The sequence below is a fragment of the Zootoca vivipara genome, chromosome 7 (assembly GCF_965207765.1).
Source record: "Zootoca vivipara chromosome 7, rZooViv2.hap1.1, whole genome shotgun sequence".
In the NCBI taxonomy this organism is placed as follows: Eukaryota; Metazoa; Chordata; class Lepidosauria; order Squamata; family Lacertidae; genus Zootoca; species Zootoca vivipara.
Window position 1 is genome coordinate 39,823,358 of NC_142590.1, and position 12,006 is coordinate 39,835,363.

Genomic DNA, 12,006 nt, shown 5'->3' on the forward strand with positions numbered 1-12,006 from the left:
TACCATCATTGGACATGCCTTTTATTTTAAGTATGAAAACCTAGAAAGTATCTTGAAAGATTTCCCCCCTCCAAGTACAAAAATAGTTTGCGTACACTCATAAACAATGTGGATGCACAGGGTTTTTGTGTTGGGTTGTGGCAATATACAATTGACAAAGCCAGAATCTCCCCTGTACAAAATGCACATAGAATGTGTGTAAGCCCCTCATGAACGCTTTGGACTGGCTTAACAGCCTGTTGAAGACTAATTCAACATTTTAGTTGAAACAACCTACCGCTCCCTTGCCCAGGATTTTCAAAACCCCTCTTCCCTCACCGCATGGGATTTTAGAAGTGTTTCTCCAAGGCTGAGCCAATCCTATTTTCTCTCGGCTACCACAAGCAATACAGAGTTTACTGGTGGTAAGGCATGGACAAAAAATGGAAGAGTTCCTGGACTGACAAGAAGAGAGATTCCTGGCAAGAGAACAAGTAGCTTTTAAAGCCTCCATTTGCAGTGTCCACCACCACCATATGAAATTGGTGGCTTACGAAACCAACAGACTTTTCAAGCCCTGTAGTCAGCTACTAAGCAGTTTTCTCTAGGGATGGTGCCCCGTTTCCCTTTTCAGAAGGCAAGTTACAAATTAAAGCTACTTGTCTGAGACTTCCAGATGTGCATGCCATACAAGTATCCTCAGCTCTTACAAGGAGGACCATCTTGATCAGAAATGCCTGAGAAAGCATTAAGAAATCACCATCGCAGCTTCTGCACATTACAGAATGAAAGAAATAGCCGTGCCCTCGGTTATCCATTTGACTTGGCTTGTATCTCCTTTCGCTGTTTAGGCTTCCCATAATATTTCATGTGAGTGTCCACATAAGATAGTATCTCGCTTGTTAGATACTGGACATCTGGATCGCTCTGGTCATTTTCTTTAATATTATATAAATGCTTCAGCCCATTCTCTTCTATTAACATGGAACAGTACCTGGCAGCTGAAGAGAAACAAAAATCTGTTTATTAGATGATCCAACATGAATGGAACAAAACCACTCTAGCTTCATTTCTACTCCCACTTCACTCCTGACTTCAGGCCATTGAGATTCCTCATTTAACACAGAAGTTTTAAGCACAGACACAGCAGTCTTATCTTGGTTTTTGAACAGCTTAGTTCTCAAATGTTTTGGCTCCCAAACGCCGCAAATCCAGAAGTGACCGTTCCGGTTTGTAAACTATTTTTGGAAGCCAAACGCCTGATGGGGGCTTCTGCAGCTTCTGATTGGCTGTAGGAGCTTCCTGCAGTCAATCAGAAGCAGTGCTTTGGTTTCTGAACATTTTGGAACGAATGGATTCCGTTCGACTTCCAAGGTACAACTGTACTCAGTTTGTATTTCTGCAGAGAGGTACGGAGTTTAAAAGGTGTTCATTGCTGCAGTTCGTGTGACATAACTGAAGGTAAGAATGCACCCTGAAGGAATTATAAGTTTATTTCCCTACACCAAGACAGGGTTCTCTAGACACACAACCCTCCTAACAGAATAGCTATTATAGTGTGGCACAAACAGAAGCATGTTGCATGCTGCAATTACCAGGTAAGAGAGAACTAAAGTCCGTGTGTGTGAAAAGGCACCGGCAAACCCAGTTACCTGTTCTACACATCTGGGGCCTGGTAGACCTCACATACTTGCCAGGAAAATTCTAAAGATGCATTTGCAGTTAAAGGCAGCAGGAACTTAACTCCCACCACAGTTTCACAGTATGAATACCTTATTGCAATAATAGGAGGAGGGAGGGAGAGAAGGGAGCAGCATAAATCACCCTCTGAGCATGGACAAAAAAATGCAGGGACTGAGCTGATCACCAAAGCATTCGGTCTGAAAAGGTACAAATTACATTGCATCTTCTGCCAAGTTTTTTGGGGGGTTGGGGAGAGCTACATGGACATTCCCAACAGGCTTTACAGGTTGAACTTGAAAGTTATAGGCTTATTAAAAGAAAATCATCCATACGTACGGGTTTTGCAACAGATGTGCAGAATGGCCCATGCTGCCCAAATCTGCACTCCAGGTAATGCAAAGCAGTCAAGTAACGGGTAGAAAGGCTTGAGGGACCTATGGATTGAAGAAGAGTTGCCTAAGAATCATGAATAGCATTAAGGCTGGCAGAGAAAAGGTGGGAGGAACTGATGTTCGAGGCAAGGGAATGAAGATGGATTGCAGAACTATTTATGTACATAGCACTGATCTAGTAAAAATAATTACAATTGTCCAATAAATATACTGGTATCTGTTTAATAACATCTAACAAGTCATAAGTGTTGGTTTGTTGTTCGCTTGGCAGATACATATCAGCAAAAAGGTTCAATGTTATGCGAGTTATTTAGAACATTTGAGGCTATTCCCTTCTGATATGTTCCAGAAGGTCCCTGCTTGCCAGGTAACCATAGACTGTATACATAATTATTGGCCAAGGCATATTTTGACTAGGGTTATACCTATAGGCTGGCAGGGCTACCATCTTGCATTCTGGTGTCGGCCACTTCAACAGAGCTGCATGCTGTAACAGAGAGAACCAAGTGTCAACTTTTTCAACACTGAAAACATTCGAAATAACTATGGAATCTAAGTCACCATACCAGTTTCTCAATGAGGGATCTTCTCAGTGTTTGACTCAATGCCCAGGATTGTTCGCCTCTAGATAGCAAGTTTGAAATAATCCCGGCTGAGAAGTAGTTCACCTCCATTTCGGCGCTGCTTAGCAGTTCACTGACACGATCTATGAAGTCCTTCTGCATTAACTTGGACTGCAGCTCTCTCACTTCTGCTACATTGTTCTGATGAAGATAGAAAAAATACAACCGTGAAAAACACAAGTTGGCAAATGCCGTGCTAATTCGTTGTCACTTTATTATTGAAAGTGGACAAATTTCCCCTCAAAGGAGGATGGGCCAGCATCTCTTTAGTTGTTGAGAAGTGTCATGCACCTCAAGCAAATAAAAAAAAAACCAGAAGTATATATTTCATTGCTATAGCAACTCTTAAGGAGAAAAATCAACTTCCTTTTCCCACCTTTTCATGAAGGCCAGAAAAGAGAACAGCATGGAGGATTACTCTAATAATAAATGACAGATTTAATACCTTTAAAATGCACACATTAACTTTTAAAACAATTCTAGTACACTGCACTTCATTCTGCTCTTACCAGAAGGCCAAGAACTTTATGCTGTATTGAAGAGTCAGATGAAAAAGTCTGCAAAGAGAAATAGGTTTAATTATTAGGCTTATGTAGCTAGATCAAACCTATCCATACTGCAAAAAGATCAAACCTATCCATTCTGAAGGAAATCAACCCTGAGTGCTCACTGGAAGGAAAGATCCTGAAGCTGAGGCTCCAATACTTTGGCCACCTCATGAGAAGAGAAGACTCTCTGGAAAAAAACTCTGATGTTGGGTAAGATTGAGGGCACAAGGAGAAGGGGACGACAGAGAACAAGATGAATTTGACGAAACTGCGGGAGGCAGTGGAAGGCAGGAGTGCCTGGCATGCTCTGGTTCATGGGGTCACGAAGAGTCAGACATGACTAATCAACTAAACAACAAAAGTATTGTATTTGTCAACTGGTTAGAAAGGTAGCTACCACGTTTACCTCTAAAACTCTCATAAAAAGCTCCAACCCTTTGTTATCAATGAAGTGCCCACACGTAGTTGGCGCTTCATCTGTGAGATTCCAAAGTGCGCTCAGTGTGAAATGGAAAGTTGTATCTAATTCATTCTGATTTATTTTCTGTTCAACGATTTCAAGTAGTTTCTGTAAAGGAAGAGGACGACATCATTAACTATACAGAACAATTATACATGAAATGCAAATTTCAACCTTGCACTCTCCTCCCCAAACCCTCTTAAACCTTGCTCACTGTTATGGGAAACGGAGATGCAACAACTCACCCCAACAACAATGTAGAACTCGGCAGCAAGTTGTGCTGCTTGCTCATCTGAAAGCTAAAAAACAAACAACATATTTGAAATCCGTATGTGGAAGAGCTTCTGATAATAAAGATGCACTAGATGAAAATGTAAAATCACATACCTTAAGTGCTAGGATAGAGATTATATTAACTGCAATTCTTTGTATATGTTGGTTTTCCTGGTTACAAAGCCACTGGACAACAAATTTCGCAGCTGCAAACCTAAAAATTAAAAGCATTATTAGAGTATACACTTTGCAACTCTAAACCAGGTCATAGTGAAAGAACAAGAATGATAAAGCAGTTTCCCCCTTTCACTTTCACCAATTTTTAAGCAGAGATTAATCCTGTCCTGAGGCAAAGTGCAGATGAGAGGGGCCTGCTTACAACCCAAACCTAGCCTTCTTGTATGCAGAAATAAAAGGAGAACCAAACTGACTATTCCTAAGAAGTGTTCAACCAGTCAAGGCATTGAGATCAGAGCTATACACCCCCCTTCAATAAGACATTGCTGTCTACTTGCTGTAAAAACATGGTAAGTAACTAGGGTTTCTTGACATTCCCCACCCCACCTTATCAGCACAAACAGCAGCAGAAGCTTTTGAAGTGGTCTCTCATTACTAAGCAACTGAGCCATTCAATCCAAGGCATAGGGAAAAGGAACAAGATAGATCCCTTGTTCATCTGGTGTAGTTCTGTCTACTCAACTCGCAAGAGCACTCCAAGGTCTCGGGATTTTCTAGTCCTGCTACATGATGTGTGCTTAACTAGAGATGCCTGTGATAGAACTTGGTACATTCTTTAACATCACAGTAATCCAAGTTTATGCACCAACTACCGGTGCTGAAGAAAGTGAAATTGACCAATTCTATGAAGACCTACAACACCTTCTTGAAATGACACCAAAGAAGGATGTTCTTCTCATTACAGGGGACTGGAATGCTAAAGTAGGGAATCAAGAGATAAAAGGAACAACTGGCAAGTTTGGCCTTGGAGTTCAAAATGAAGCAGGGCAAAGGCTAATAGAGTTCTGTCAAGAGAACAAGCTGGTCATCACAAACACTCTATTCCAACAACACAAGAGACGACTCTACACATGGATATCACCAAATGGACAGCATCGAAATCAGATTGATTATATTCTCTGCAGCCATAGATGGAGAAGCTCTATACAGTCAGCAAAAACAAGACCTGGAGCTGACTGTAACTCAGATCATCAGCTTCTTATAGCAAAATTCCAGCTTAAACTGAAGAAAGTAGGAAAAACCACTGGGCCAGTAAGATACAATCTGAATCAAATCCCTTATGAATACACAGTGGAAGTGAGGAACAGGTTTAAGGATTTAGATTTGGTGGACAGAGTGCCTGAAGAACTATGGATGGAGGCTCGTAACATTATACAGGAGGCAGCAATGAAAACCATCCCAAGGAAAAGGAAATGCAAGAAAGCAAAATGGCTGTCCAACGAGGCCTTACAAATAGCGGAGGAGAGGAGGCAAGCAAAATGCAAGGGAGATAGGGAAAGATACAGGAAACTGAATGCAGATTTCCAAAAACAGCAAGGAGAGACAAGAGGGTCTTCTTAAATGAGCAATGCAAAGAAATAGAGGAAAACAATAGAATGGGGAAAACCAGAGATCTGTTCAAGAAAATTGGAGATATGAAAGGAACATTTCGTACAAAGATTACCATAATCAAGGACAAAAGTGGTAAGGACCTAACAGAAGCAGAAGACATCAAGAAGAGGTGGCAAGAATACACAGAGGAATTATACCAGAAAGATATGGAGGTCTCGTACACCTCAGGTAGTGTGGTTGCTGACCTTGAGCCAGACATCTTGGAGAGTGAAGTCAAATGGGCCTTAGAAAGCATTGCTAATAACAAGGCCAGTGGAAGTGATGATATTCCAGCTGAACTGTTTAAAATTTTAAAAGATGATGCTGTTAAGGTGCTACACCCAATATGCCAGCAAGTTTGGAAAACTCAGCAATGGCCAGAGGATTGGAGAAGATCAGTCTACATCCCAATTCCAAAGAAGGGCAGTGCCAAAGAATGCTGCAACTACCGCACAATTGCGCTCATTTCACACGCTAGCAAGGTTATGCTTAAAATTCTACAAGGCAGGCTTAGGCAGTATGTGGACCGAGAACTCCCAGAAGTGCAAGCTGGATTTCGAAAGGGCAGAGGAACCAGAGACCAAATAGCAAACATGCGCTGGATTTTGGAGAAAGCTAGAGAGTTCCAGAAAAACGTCTACTTCTGCTTCATTGACTATGCAAAAGCCTTTGACTGTGTCGACCACAGCAAACTATGGCAAGTTCTTAAACAAATGGGAGTGCCTGATCACCTCATATGTCTCCTGAGAAATCTCTATGTGGGACAAGAAGCTACAGTTAGAACTGGATATGGAACAACTGATTGGTTCAAAATTGGGAAAGGAGTATGACAAGGTTGTATATTGTCTCCCTGCTTATTTAACTTATATGCAGAATTCATCATGCGAAAGGCTGGACTAGATGAATCCCAAGCCGGAATTAAGATTGCTGGAAGAAATATCAACAACCTCAGATATGCAGATGACACAACCTTGATGGCAGAAAGCGAGGAGGAATTAAAGAACCTTTTAATGAGGGTGAAAGAGGAGAGCGCAAAATATGGTCTGAAGCTCAACATCAAAAAAACCAAGATCATGGCCACTGGTCCCATCACCTCCTGGCAAATAGAAGGGGAAGAAATGGAGGCAGTGAGAGATTTTACTTTCTTGGGCTCCTTGATCACTGCAGATGGTGACAGCAGTCACGAAATTAAAAGACGCCTGCTTCTTGGGAGAAAAGCAATGACAAACCTAGACAGCATCTTAAAAAGCAGAGACATCACCTTGCCGACAAAGGTCCGTATAGTTAAAGCTATGGTTTTCCCAGTAGTGATGTATGGAAGTGAGAGCTGGACCATAAAGAAGGCTGATCGCCGAAGAATTGATGCTTTTGAATTATGGTGCTGGAGGAGACTCTTGAGAGTCCCATGGACTGCAAGAAGATCAAACCTATCCATTCTTAAGGAAATCAGCCCTGAGTGCTCCCTGGAAGGACAGATTGTGAAGCTGAGGCTCCAATACTTTGGCCACCTCATGAGAAGAGAAGAATCCTTGGAAAAGACCCTGATGTTGGGAAAGATGGAGGGCACTAGGAGAAGGGGACAACAGAGGACAAGATGGTTGGACAGTGTTCTCGAAGCTACGAACATGAGTTTGACCAAACTGCGGGAGGCAGTGCAAGACAGGAGTGCCTGGCGTGCTCTGGTCCATGGGGTCACGAAGAGTCGGACACGACTAAACGACTAAACAACAACAACAACAACAACATTCTGTATGCAAAAACTTTACCACTAATCTATGGCCTCTTGTCTCTCCCTCCTTCTTTCTCACACAGCAGATGAATAGCAACAGAAGTTATATCAGTTATACACCTTGGCCACTTACTCCCATTTGTCAGGTCCTGGCTAATGTCCTTCATCCATCAATACTGCATGCTCAAGTGAAGCAACTAGTCACATGGACTACCATTTGGGTAAGCAACTTTAGTTTATCTGGTATCATATTTGCACTGGCCTTCAAGGCAGCATGAGGGAACACTCTACTGAAGCCTCTGGAACTCCTCCTACTGGGCAGGCAGGGAAATTAAAAAGTTCTTTTTGCCCATGTCTGAAAGTGAAGGTGTGTCTTCATCAGAAAGGAGAAATCCTAGAGATTGAGTGAGGGGGAAGACAGACTATACTGGGAAGAGCTGTCTATTCCTACTGTACAGTAACAGATTGGAGTCACTTGCCTGTTAAATGGAACGTCTTGCAGGATCCTGACACTGGATAGTGAAAGAAGACAGTTCTTCTGGAGCTATATGGAAAGAAAGAACTCAGCACCATAGGGTTCTGTATTCGTTATTCTTATTCAAGTTATATACCACCCTTCGTCAAAGGCAGTTTACAATATTTGAAGCTAATCCATTTTTACAGGATAGATGGTTCAAGAATGCCTGTTTTCAATGCTTTGCAGCTTAAGAGCATGAGTTTAGGTGTCTGAACTCCATTGAAATTCATGAGTATGACTAATTTAGGTTCATTGGTTTCCATAGGTCTACTAGGAACATAACTTAGTTGAGTACCACCCTACAGCTCAAACCCTCCAAATGAAACAAAACTCAAGTCATCAACATACAGAACAAAAAATTAAAACAGATAATTATCTAGGACAGGATCAGATTATTCAGCATTATGGAAGCAGAGGTAAGACAATTTCTGAGCTATACTTCTGACAGAACCTTGACTTTCCCGAAGTCAAAGACTGGGCACTAAATGGAAGAAGAGCTATATATTGGAAGAGTTAACAGCTGCATGGAGGACAGGCATTCTCTAGTTTCTAACATTAAACCCACACTGGGCCACTTCACAGTCACGCCAATCAGAACCCTGTGTATGTGTTGAGGCAGTGAGTGTGTCACCCCACCCATGTGAGAGGGCAACAGTTGTGTGAACTGAGCCAGTGTGTTCTACCTATGTCACATGGTGCATCACACATGCTACATCTGCTCACTCCCCAGCCCCCAAATAGTTATATATATGTAAAAAACATAACACAATGTCATGAAAGAGCCAACATTTCACACCTCTCACTCCAAACTGTGGCTACAGGTGGCATTTTAAAAGCTGACAAAAAGTTAGGGAGAATAGAAAAGAAATCCATGTAATTTTCTTGTGCACCATTTGTTCTATCATTCATGTGCCCTGATCTGAGCAGCAAATCTCCTACTGTGCTCCTACTGGTATAATAGATGTTGTAAGATCTGCTCTATTATTAGGGCTGTTGACTTGTAACTGTATCCTACACAAAACCCTTACCTGTTGCTGTTCAGGAAAGGTTTCCATGGCTTTGAGGAGCAGCTGGATCACGCTGGAAAGCAGGCGAACAGGCATGCCTGCTGCTAAGCCTTGTCTTGTTAAGTTAAGGGCACAGGCACTAGCAGTTAACTGTACTGCCAAGTCCAAAGGATGATTCCTCATTCCAATGATCACAAGCTGCAGCATGAAATATGCAAAGAACCAATTCAGCACAGCACATAATGGAATTAAAAATCCAATAAAAATAAGGATGGATGAATGAGAATAAACAGAGGTCTACATCTTTGGGGAATGGAGATAGGAGCTAATGGACTAAGTAATATTTATAAAATTTGGCCACAATGGAATAGTTAGCAAGAAGTTATTGCATTCAAACTAATCTGGCTTACCTTTAGGATTTCAGGCTTTGTAATTCTCATAAAGCATGTTTGAGTAAAAAGGTGAAAAAAGGCTTCTTTCACAAAGCATGCCCTTTCACTGTAGCGTTTCAAAGCTTCCGAAATCTGCATTTCATTTTCCCCTCCCGATACCTTTGAACATACAAATAATTCATTATTTTCACTAACTAGGCTCAAAATGGTCATTTCAGGTCTAATAAATTCAGTAGCTAACAAAGCCCTGCAGTAACATGGTGATCCACCAAGTATGAAGATCTAAACCTAATCAGAATGTGTTTTACAAAAACAAACTCTGGAATGAGGTGGGGTTGCAGTTCTGGAATACATCCATCCCTTGTGATGCACTAGCATGACCCAAAAGAACTACTATAGTGCGGATAAGCCAAAGTGTTGTCATGCCAACACCCCTCTCACTTCTGAGGGTCCAGAAAAGTGGTAAGTGAATATGCCTGAAGACTAACCTCGGCTTAGTCAGAGGCCTTAGGCAAAAATGGAGCTGAACAGTTTTAATGTGTTCTATTTCTTTCCAGACAGTAACAATTTCTTTTCAGAGCTACTCCACTCCATGCGCTGCACAACTTGCTGTGCACACAGACAGGAATCTCCATTTCCCTTTTTAAATTTATTATTTCATTTAAATTCATTCTTTAATATCACACCTATTTTTCCAAATAAAAAATAACTCGTGATGTAGGGTCAAGGCTACAAGCAAATTGGAATAAGAACTGCCCTCCCAAACCATTTGTTAGATTTTCAAGTACAGTATCATTTTAGTTATAGAACATTTAAAACCTTCAAACCTTCAAGGTTCCTTCTCCTGAAAGGAACTCTGTGTACCCAGCTTCAGTCCCGAGCAATCCCACAAACCGCATTGTTGGCCGTTGTCTGACAAAAGCTTCAACAGCCTCATCGTTAATGTATTTGCTTCCAGAAATGTCCAGAGACACAAGATTGGGCAGAATATCTTTTTGGCCTAGCAAACGAAAGGCAATATCTGATGTGGAATGCTGCTCATCTGAGATGTCAAGGTGAATCAGATGCTTTAGTCCTCTTATTACGTCTAAGAACTTTGGTGTAGGCATTTTCAAGCATTTCAAGCTATGCATAGTTAGAGACTTAAGTCGATGCCTGCATGCCAGGAGTGCAGTTATTTTTGTGACTGAAGTATTGGAGATATCCAAGCTTTCTAACCTTGGCAGGGTAGCAACCTCTGCTAAATCTTCATCACGGAAGAGCACATTGGTAATGCTCAAAGAACGAAGACCAGACAACTGACTAAAGCACCGTTCATAAGGATTTGTAGGGGAAAGAGTTAATGAGTCCAAGACAAGGCACTGAAGGTTGTTCTGAATCCATGCACTGCTGCCAAGCCCACTCACAACATCTGCAACAGTAACAGTGTCATTCATCCCTGCAGCATCCAGTTCTACTAGTTTATGGTGGCAGAAGGCTTTTCGGAAAGACTGAGCTGAAATCTTTGCTTTGCGGATACAAGCTTGCTTCAAACGCATCTGGTTGCCTCGGAAAATGCCGACAGTGCCATCATTCAACAGTTCTATTAGGAAAGGAAAACAAGCCTGTGTCAGAGCAAGTATACTGAAATCTGGTCGTTTCTAAAGTAGGCTGTATTACTACATGGTAGGCAATAGTCCAAAAAGTGAGGCGAGAAACTGGTGAGTAGAAATAGAACCACCAGGAAGCAGGAAGCAGAAAATGGACTGACGACTTATTCAGTGTGATACGGTAGAGACTATTTCCTCAACTCTGCATTTTCTGCCTGTGAACACTAGATGGCAGTATAACCCAGATGGACTATCCTCCAAGGGGAATAGACTATTCCTGACAGAAGCATAACATAGAATCTTAAAAGTTGGAAGGGACCACAAGAGTCACCTAGTCGATCCCCCTGCAATGCATGAATCTTTGCCCAATGTGTGGCTGGAATCCACGACCCTGAGATTAAGAGTCTCGTGCTCTACCAACTGAGCTATATGCAAATATGCTTAACTTGCATATGTTTGCAGTTTATTCTACTGCTGCTTGTCCTAGCATGAGGGATATTACTAAGCAGCATGTTTCAGACCACTACTTGACCACTGGGAATAACTACATTTAAATCTAAACATGGTGGTGAAGCTAATGTGATGGCTAAGTTACAGACTGGGGCTCCTTTGGGAGGAAGGGCAAGATATAAATAAAATAAATAAATAAATGTTAATACCTAGGGCATAATTTTTAATGTTATCCTTATCCAAGTTTTTGCTCCTTTGAGGATTTCATAAGACCTCTAGCTCAATATGGTCTAGATATGCATATTTTATAGGAAGGGAAGGGAAACAGCACAGAAGAATGAGCTAGCTAGAACAAGCTGTTCTTGTCTGTGAATGACCTAATGTTCAGATCACTTGTGCTAGCACAAAAAGAACTGTTACCTCGATATGCCATTGTCTGCAGCAAGCGATCAGCCACTTCTTGAGGAAGCCTTTCAGATTCTTTCAAGCACAGTGACCCATCAGGCCGTTCTATACAGAATTTTTCTAAATCGGCAACCAAGGCATTCAAGCAGATGTCAACTAAGGAATATGGAGATGCTTCTGCCTATCACCCATAAAAAAACAACAGCATATCAGTAAGAAACTCCTTAGGATCACAAAGTGGCTTAATACATGGCTTGATTTAGTACACGTAATAAATTTATATATCTGCATTTAGTATCTAATCCATCACTAAGTGAAGCACACAATACTAAAAAAAGAGCAAGTACAAAT

General features: G+C 41.5%; 1 protein-coding gene across 2 annotated transcripts in view; it reads right to left on the bottom strand.

Moving 5' to 3' along the window:
* The window catches only part of LOC118088228 (protein zyg-11 homolog B), a 14,796-nt gene continuing 2,790 nt past the window's right edge, over window positions 1-12,006 (bottom strand). For both annotated transcript variants that reach the window (XM_088674052.1, XM_035121586.3), the window contains exons 2-14: window positions 11,671-11,836; window positions 10,039-10,793; window positions 9,230-9,370; window positions 8,841-9,017; window positions 7,775-7,839; window positions 4,073-4,172; window positions 3,931-3,984; window positions 3,632-3,793; window positions 3,187-3,234; window positions 2,621-2,818; window positions 2,480-2,541; window positions 1,999-2,096; window positions 1-980 (exon numbers count right to left, since the gene is read on the bottom strand). In XM_088674052.1, the coding sequence (XP_088530178.1) occupies window positions 790-980; window positions 1,999-2,096; window positions 2,480-2,541; window positions 2,621-2,818; window positions 3,187-3,234; window positions 3,632-3,793; window positions 3,931-3,984; window positions 4,073-4,172; window positions 7,775-7,839; window positions 8,841-9,017; window positions 9,230-9,370; window positions 10,039-10,793; window positions 11,671-11,683 (2,064 nt within the window). In that variant the 5' untranslated portion in view covers window positions 11,684-11,836 and the 3' untranslated portion in view covers window positions 1-789. The remainder of the gene's footprint in view (window positions 981-1,998; window positions 2,097-2,479; window positions 2,542-2,620; window positions 2,819-3,186; window positions 3,235-3,631; window positions 3,794-3,930; window positions 3,985-4,072; window positions 4,173-7,774; window positions 7,840-8,840; window positions 9,018-9,229; window positions 9,371-10,038; window positions 10,794-11,670; window positions 11,837-12,006) is intronic.